This window comes from Dendronephthya gigantea, unplaced genomic scaffold (genome assembly GCF_004324835.1).
Source record: "Dendronephthya gigantea isolate DGI-Jeju-01 unplaced genomic scaffold, DenGig_1.0 000171F, whole genome shotgun sequence".
Lineage (NCBI taxonomy): Eukaryota > Metazoa > Cnidaria > Anthozoa > Malacalcyonacea > Nephtheidae > Dendronephthya > Dendronephthya gigantea.
In genome coordinates, this window is record NW_021163181.1 from 365,559 (window position 1) to 375,546 (window position 9,988).

Genomic DNA, 9,988 nt, shown 5'->3' on the forward strand with positions numbered 1-9,988 from the left:
ATCAGCATATTAATCATAATAAATGATGGTTGCCATGGCAACCATGATGATCATTATGATTACCTTGATCATAATTAGCATTTTAATTATAATAAATGATGGTTGGTATGGCAACCATGATGCTCATTATGATGATTTTGATCATAATTAGCATATTAATCATAATAAATTATGGTGGCTATGGCAACTATGATGCTCATTATGATGATCTTGATCATAATTAGCATATTAATCATAATAAATGATGCTTGGATTCACAACTATGATGATCATTTTGATGATTTTGACCATAATTAGCATTTTAATCATAATAAATGATGGTTGCCATGGAACTATGATGATCATTATCATGATTTTGATCATAACTAGCATATTATTCTTCATAAAAAATGGTTGCCATAGCAACTATGATGCTCATTATTATGATTTTGATAGTAATTAGGATATTAATCATAATAAATTATGGTTGCCATAGCAACCATGATGCTCATTATGATGATTTTGATCAAAATTAGCATAATAATCATCATAAATGATGGTTGCCATGGCAACCATGATGCTATTATGATGATTTTGATCATAATTAGCATATTAATCAGAATAAATGATGGTTGCCATGGCAACTATGCTGATCATTATGATGATCTTGATCATAATTAGCATATTATTCATAATAAATTAAGGTTGCCATAGCAACCCGAATGATCATTATCATGATCTTGATCATAATTAGCATATTAATCATAATAATTGATGGTTGCTATGGCAACCATGATGCTCATTATGTTGATTTTGATCATAATCAGCATATTAATCATAATAAATGATGGTTGCCATGGCAACCATGATGATCATTATGATTACCTTGATCATAATTAGCATTTTAATTATAATAAATGATGGTTGGTATGGCAACCATGATGCTCATTATGATGATTTTGATCATAATTAGCATATTAATCATAATAAATTTTGGTGGCTATGGCAACTATGATGCTCATTATGATGATCTTGATCATAATTAGCATATTAATCATAATAAATGATGCTTGGATTCACAACTATGATGATCATTTTGATGATTTTGACCATAATTAGCATTTTAATCATAATAAATGATGGTTGCCATGGAACTATGATGATCATTATCATGATTTTGATCATAACTAGCATATTATTCTTAATAAAAAATGGTTGCCATAGCAACTATGATGCTCATTATTATGATTTTGATAGTAATTAGGATATTAATCATAATAAATTATGGTTGCCATAGCAACCATGATGCTCATTATGATGATTTTGATCATAATTAGCATATTAATCATAATAAATGATGGTTGATATGGCCACTATGATGATCATTATGATGATCTTGATCATAATTAGCATATTAATCATAATAAATGATGGTTGCCATGGCAACCATGATGCTCATTATGATGACTTTGATCATAATTAGCATAATATTCATAATAAAATATGGTTGCTATGGCAACCATGATGATCTTTATGATGATCTTGATCATAATTAGCATATTAATCATAATAAATGATGGTAGCTATGGCAATTATGATGCTCATTATGATGATTTTGATTTTAATTACCATATTAATTATAATAAATTATGGGTGCTATGGCAACCATGATGATCATTTTGATGATTTTGATCAGAATTAGCATATTAATGATAATAAATGATGGTTGCCATGGCAACCATGATGATCATTATGATGATTTTGACCATAATTAGCATATTATTAATAATAAATGATGGTTGATATGGCAAATTGATGATCATTATGATGATCTTGATCATAAATAGCAAATTAATCATAATAACTGATGGTTGCTATGGCAACTATGATGATCATTATGATGATCTTGATCAGAATTAGCATATTAATCATAATAAATGATGGTTGCCATGAAAACCAGGATGATCATTATGATGATTTTGACCATAATTAGCATATTAATCATAAAAAATGATGGTTGCCATGGAATTATGATGATCATTATGATGATCTTGATCATAACTAGCGTATTAATCTAAATAAAAGATGGTTGCCATGGCATCTATGATGCTCATTATGATGATTTTGATAGTAATTAGCATATTATTCATAATAAATTATGGTTGCTATGGCAACCATGATGCTCATTGTAATAATTTTGATCATAATTAGCATATTAATCATAATAAATGATGGTTGATATGGCCACTGTGATGATCATTATGATGATCTTGATCATAATTAGCATATTAATCATAATAAATGATGGTTGCCATGGCAACCATGATGCTCATTATGAAGACTTTGATCATAATTAGCATAATATTCGTAATAAATGATGGTAGATATGACAATTATGATGCTCATTATGATGATTTTGATCATAATAATAAATAATAATAATAATAAATGTCTTTATTTCTTCACAGGATAAAAAATACATATCTTATGTTACATTTGAGATTACAAGATGAAACAATTTACAATACTAGATTATATTTAAAAATGAGACGATTGATATAAGAATTTTTAAAACGATCTGTGTTAATCTTTGGAAAGTTACTAAATTTATTTCTTAGTTCATATCTATTGACTTTCTTCTTTGGCAACAAGTTTCTTAATGGGTGCTGTTCAATTTGCCTGACCTTACTAAAAAGTTTTCTATCTTGCTTTTCCAGCAATTCTTGCACTCTAATTTCTTTCGAAATATATTTACGTTTATGACATCGTCTCAAAAAGTATTCAATTTTTGCAAGTTCGGGTTTGGAGGCACCATATACTGAAACAGCATAGGTAATATTTGGTAGAACTAAGGTGGTAAATAAGTGATCAATCTCTTTCTGATTATAGCCTTCTTTGCGCAGTGATCTTAGGATGAAAAGGCACTTATTGGCCTTTTTAAGCTTTTCATAAACATGAATTGTAAATCGGCTATCTTCTTGGAATGTAACTCCCAACAAAACGATAGATGGCGTTTGCGGGATGCCAGCGACCACAGGAAATATTTCAGTACAGCTTTTCTTCCGAATAATCAACTCTTTACATTTAGTAGGATTACTCTTCATACAATTACGACTTGACCACTCTAAAAACTGTTGAACCATATCGTCAGAAGCATCGTTCTCTTTCCAGACTGGGGATATAATAGTGGAATCATCCGCGTATTTAACCAACCCACACTCTGATGCCGATAATATCTCAAGATCATTAATAAAGACGTTGAACAATTGTGGGCCACTCACACTACCCTGAGTAGTTCCTTTATTCACACGTGTCCAGACACTAACAAATCCATTGCTGACAACTCTTTGTTCTCTATCTTTTAAGAAGCTAAGATACCAGTTGAATACGTATGGATTAAGACCAATTCGCCTAAATTTCTCCGATAATAAACTATGTTTTACGCTGTCAAAGGCCTTACTAAAATCCATGGCAAAAACACGAACAGCTTTACATTCTGGGTTATCAAGGTATTGATTAACAGTATGTTGAACCGCCACTAATGCATCAGTACAGCTACCACCCTTCCTATAGGCAAACTGAGATGCCTTCAAATGCTGTTCGATACAATCTTTAGCGTGCACTCTCAACACAATCTTTTCGAAAGCTCTTGCTATAACAGGTGTTATATTAATACCACGATAATCATTATTCTCCTTTGGTAACTCAACTTTTGCCAATGGATCGATGTTAGATCTTTTCCAAGAGACAGGCCAAGTATGTGTTTTAAGTGACAGATTCCAAACTTTCGTCATTACAGGAGTTAATAGCTCAGCATGATCCTTCCAAACTGTATACGGTATCGAATCCGGACCCATAGCTGTTCTTTTAATAAGTTTAAGAGTATTCCACACTTGCCATTCATTAACCGTTGGAATTTCAACGTCATCACTAATGTCCTGTGGTTGTGGATTTTCATAATTGATATCTGTACACACATTGCCAAAATAGGTATTTAAGTCACGAAGTGAATTATGATCAAGGGAAGTAGCAGCTCTCTGACGGCGCCTCGATATATTGTCCACTCTTTTCCACCAATCCCGTGTACCAACATCCTGTAAAGATTTCGTTCTATTTTGATTGATTACTGCTGAGATCCGTTTATTTAAAACAATCAAACGATCTTTATTTCCTTTTGATATTCTTGATTTCACACGCAACATAACCTTTACTAGTGGGCTCATCCAGATCGGATCTCGTGAAGACATAGTCACAGTTCTTAAGGGCATACATCGATCTAAATGGCCATGTATAACTTTCTCAAGTTCATTCACTGCTTGATCAATATCGGTACTCAGAAAAACCTCATTCCAGTTCTCCTGAGCTAGTGCCATATACAAGTCATTCTTGCGATGCTCCCTTTGATCACGAACTTGGATTTTCCTTCGTACAGGGGGAAGCTTTATTCCAGCTGGTAATATAACGCCTTTATGGTCTGTTTTCGTCAACATATTGATGGGATAACATTTTCCAAATAAATCCGACCAATTGACTAAACAATTATCTAAACAACTATTTCCCCTCGTTGGAAAGTCAACTAGGGTCGTCCATCCTGATAATTCTTCCAAACGTTTGACATTTAATTTATTTAGATCACCGCCACAAACAATAACTGTTCCCGGGAGATTATCTAATACATTATCCGCAAAGTTAACAATGTAGTTCATTATATCACCTTCAGGATAATTGTACTTAGGAGGATGATAAACACCACATATCAACATGTGCTGTCCTAAGGGCAAACGTATTGTTATGCAGATAACCTCATAATCAGTTGCTGTGTGAACATCAACAACCGTGATATTATTACGAATATATATCGCGACACCACCCTTATTTCTCATGTCATTACCTGACCAATTTCTGTCCCTCCTGTATATAGAATAGTCTGGAATATTAACAATGGCATCAGGTTGTTCAGGTTTGAGATGCGTTTCGGATACCACACATACATCAATGTCATTATTTCGCAAATCAGCTTCAAGAGCTACAACAGCTCTGACTCTATTATTTGTCTTTGCGAGACTACATATATTAACAAACAAACATTTGGGAACCGCTAAATGTGGGCTAGTTAGTGATCTCGTCATTGCTTTCAATGGTATACTGATCAGACATCTAGGCTTGACTTTCTTGCCATGAACATAACTAGGTTTTGCAGCGCGACATGATTTGACAACTTCTATTGATCTAAAAACCATAGTTTTCTTACCACCACGCCTGCCTCTATACTTCAAGATACCTAACATTTTCAGCGTTGCCATCTCATTGGCCAACGGCTTCGTAGCAAGTTTCCGAAAAGATAAGAGCTTCTCCCTATCCACTGCAACCAAACCTCTACTAACTCGACCATGGAGTTCACCACTGTCAACATGCTTGTTCTTATCCGCATTATTTGGACCAGGATTCGGATGCACATCCATAGATATAGTTATATTTACAAGAATAGAATGATCCAAGAACGCCAATAATGTCATTCCATGGCGCCCCCATAACACGATTGTTCGACGAAATCGTTGCCTTGCCATCGATTTTGCCGCAAATTGACGATTTAGAAGCAATACCTCGACAGCATTACTTCTATCTTGTTGTCTACTTCTAATTTTTTCGATTTTAAACATGAAAAGAGCGTTAAGAAAGCCAAATATAACAAAGAATTTACAACAGAATCCAAGAGCCCCAAAAAACGTGGCAGCCATATTAGCGCCGGGGGGGCAGTAACCGGGGGGGCAATAACCATAATAATTATAAAAAATTATGGTTGCTATAGCAACCATGATTATCATTTTGATGATTTTGATCATAATTAGCATATTATTCATAATAAATGATGGTTGCCATGGCAACTATGATGATCATTATGATGTTTTTGATCATAATTAGCATATCAATCATAATAAATGATGGTTGCTACGGCAACCATGATTCTCATTATTATGATTTTGATCATAATTAGCAAATTAATCAAAATAAATGATGGTTACCATGGCAACCATGATGATCATTATGATGATCTTGATCATAATTTGCATATTAATGACAATAAATGATGGTTGCTATGGCAACCATGGTGATCATTATGATGATCTTTATCATAATTAGCATATTAATCATAATAAATGATGGTAGTTATGGCAATTATGATGCTCATTATGATGATTTTGATCATAATTACCATATTAATTATAATACATTATGGTTGTTATGGCAACCATGATGATCATTTGATGATTTTGATCATAATTAGCATATTAATCATAATAAATGATGGTTGCAATGGCAACTATGATGATCATTATGATGTTTTTGATCATAATTAGCATATTAATCATAATAAATGATGGATGCTATGGCAACTATGATGCTCATTATGATGATTTTGATCATAATTAGCATATTATTCATAATAAATTATGGTTGCCATGGCAACTATGATGATCATTATGATGATCTTGTTCATAATTAGCACATTAATGACAATAAATGATGGTTTAAATGGCAACCATGATGATCATTATGATGGTTTTGATCATAACTAGCATATTAATCATAATAAATTATGGTTGCAATGGCAACTATGATTCTCATTATGATGATCTTGTTCATAATTAGCAAATTAATGACAATAAATGATGGTTTAAATGGCAACCATGATGCTCATTATAATGAGTTTGATCATAATTAGCATAATAATCATAATAAAAGATGGTTGCAATGGCAACTATGATGATCATTATGATGATCTTAATCATAATTAGCAAATTAATCATAATAACTGATGGTTGCCATGGCAACTATGATGATCATTATGATGATCTTGATCAGAATTAGCATATTAATCATAATAAATAATGGTTGCCATGAAAACCAGGATGATCATTATGATGAATTTGACCATATTAGCATATTAATCATAAATAATGATGGTTGCCATGGAATTATGATGATCATTTTAATGATCTTGATCATAACTAGCATATTAATCTAAATAAAAGATGGTTGCCATGGCATCTATGATGCTCATTATGATGATTTTGATAGTAATTAGCATATTAATCATAATAAATTATGGTTGCTATGGCAACCATGATGCTCATTATGATAATTTTGATCATAATTAGCATATTAATCATAATAAATGATGGTTGATATGGCCACTGTGATGATCATTATGATGATCTTGATCATAATTAGCATATTAATCATAATAAATGATGGTTGCAATGGCAACCATGATGCTCATTATGAAGACTTTGATCATAATTAGCATAATATTCGTAATAAATGATGGTAGATATGACAATTATGATGCTCATTATGATGATTTTGATCATAATTACCATAATAATTAAAAAATATTATGGTTGCCATAGCAACCATGATGATCATTTTGATGATTTTGATCATAATTAGCATATTAATCATGATAAATGATGGTTGCTATGGCAACTATGATGATCATTATGATGTTTTTGATCATAATTAGCATATCAATCATAATAAATGATGGTTGCTATGGCAACCATGATGCTCATTATGATGATTTTGATCATAATTAGCAAATTAATCAAAATAAATGATGGTTAATATGGCAACCATGATGATCATTATGATGATCTTGATCATAATTTGCATATTAATGACAATAAATGATGGTTGCTATGGCAACCATGGTGATCATTATGATGATCTTGATCATAATTACCATATTAATCATATTAAATGATGGTTGCCATGGCAACGATGATGCTCATTATGATGATTTTCATCATAATTAGCATATTATTCGTAATAAATTATGGTTGAAATAGGAACTATGATGATCATTATGATGATCTTGATCATAATTACCATATTAGTCATAATAAATGATGGTTGCTATGGCAACCATGATGATCATTATGATGATTTTGACCATAATTAGCATATTAATAATAACAAATGATGGTTGATATGGCAACTTTGATGATCATTATGATGATCTTGATCATAATTAGCATATTAATCATAATAAATGATGGTAGCTATGGCAATTATGATGCTCATTATGATGATTTTTATCATAATCACCATACTAATTATAATCAATTATGGTCGCCATGGCAACCATGATGATCATTTTGATGATTTTGATCATAATTAGCATATTAATCATAATAAATGATAGTTGCCATGGCAACTATGATGATCATTATGATGATCTTGATCATAATTAGCATATTAATCATAATAAATGATGGTTGCTATGAAAACCATGATGATCATTATGATGATTTTGACCATAATTAGCATATTAATCATAATAAGTGATGGTTGCCATGGAACTATGATGATCATTATCATGATCTTGATCATATCTAGCATATTAATCTTAATAAAAGACGGTTGCCATAACAACTATGATGCTCATTATGATGATTTTGATAGTAATTAGCATATTAATCATAATAAATTATGGTTGCTATGGCAACCATGATGCTCATTATGATGATTTTAATCATAATTAGCATATTAATCTTTAAAAATGATGGTTGATATGGCCACTATGATGATCATTATGATGATCTTGATCATAATTAGCATATTAATCATAATAAATGATAGTTGCCATAGCAACTATGATGCTCATTATGATGACTTTGATCGTAATTAGCATAATAATCATAATAAATTGTGGTTGCTATAGCAACCATGATGATCATTATGATGATCTTGATCATAATTAGCATATTAATCATAATAAATGATGGTAGTTATGGCAATTATGATGCTCATTATGATGATTTTGATCATAATTACCATATTAATGATAATAAATTATGGTTGTTATAGCAACCATGATGATCATTTGAATATTTTGATCATAATTAGCATATTAATCATAATAAACGATGGTTGCCATGGCAACTATGATGATCATTATGATGTTTTTGATCATAATTAGCATATTAATCATAATAAATGATGGATGCTATGGCAACTATGATGCTCATTATGATGATTTTGATCATAATTAGCATATTAATCATAATAAATTATGGTTGCTATGGCAACTATGATGATCATTATGATGATCTTGTTCATAATTAGCACATTAATGACAATAAATGATGGTTTAAATGGCAACCATGATGATCATTATGATGGTTTTGATCATAATTAGCAAATTAATCATAATAAATGATTGTTGCCATAGCAACTAAGATGATCATTATGATGATCTTGATCATAATTACCATATTAATCATAATAAATGATGGTTGCCATGGCAACGATGATGCTCATTATGATGATTTTGATCATATATAGCATATTATTCGTAATAAATTATGGTTGCCATGGCAACTATGATGATCATTATGATGATCTTGATCATAATTACCATATTAATCATATAAATGATGGTTGCCATGGCAACCATGATGATCATTATGATGATTTTGACCATAATTAGCATATTAATCATAACAAATGATGGTTGATATGGCAACTTTGATGATCATTATGATGATCTTGATCATAATTAGCATATTAATCATAATAAATTATAGTTGCAATGACAACCATGATGATCATTATGATGATCTTGATCATAATTAGCATATTATTCATAATAAATGATGGTTGCCATGACAACCATGATGATCATTATGATGATTTTGACCATAATTAGCATATTAATCATAATAAATGATGGTTGCCATGGCAACGATGATGCTCATTATGATGATTTTGATCATAATTAGCATATTATTCGTAATAAATTATGGTTGCCATGGCAACTATGATGATCATTATGATGATTTTTATCATAATTACCATATTAATCATAATAAATGATGGTTGCCATGGCAACCATGATGATCATTATGATGATTTTGACCATAATTAGCATATTAATCATAATAAATATTGGTTGATATGGCAACTTTGATGATCATTATGATGATCTTGATCATAATTAGCATAT

General features: G+C 31.0%; 2 protein-coding genes across 2 annotated transcripts; both read right to left on the reverse strand.

The window, feature by feature from the left end:
* Positions 1-2,498: 2,498 nt before the first annotated feature.
* On the reverse strand, positions 2,499-3,101 carry LOC114537971. The gene has a single exon (XM_028559085.1). It carries the CDS (start codon positions 3,081-3,083, stop codon positions 2,499-2,501), a length of 585 nt encoding a protein of 194 aa, XP_028414886.1. The 5' UTR covers positions 3,084-3,101.
* Positions 3,102-3,126: 25 nt separating this feature from the next.
* LOC114537989 lies at positions 3,127-5,717 on the reverse strand. The gene is made up of 2 exons (XM_028559101.1): positions 3,193-5,717; positions 3,127-3,151 (listed from the first exon to the last, which is right to left on the reverse strand). The coding sequence occupies exons 1-2, from the start codon at positions 5,715-5,717 to the stop codon at positions 3,127-3,129; spliced, it is 2,550 nt and encodes an 849-aa protein (XP_028414902.1).
* Positions 5,718-9,988: the final 4,271 nt, after the last annotated feature.

Excerpts from the sequence above, each read along its gene's own strand:
- LOC114537971 (XM_028559085.1), bottom strand. The coding sequence starts at position 3,083 with ATGAAGAGTAATCCTACTAAATGTAAAGAGTTGATTATTCGGAAGAAA.
- LOC114537989 (XM_028559101.1), bottom strand. The coding sequence starts at position 5,717 with ATGGCTGCCACGTTTTTTGGGGCTCTTGGATTCTGTTGTAAATTCTTT. Across the intron at positions 3,152-3,192 it reads TTATCGGCATCAGAGTGTGG|TCTGGAAAGAGAACGATGCT; the intron begins GTTGGTTAAATA and ends TTATATCCCCAG.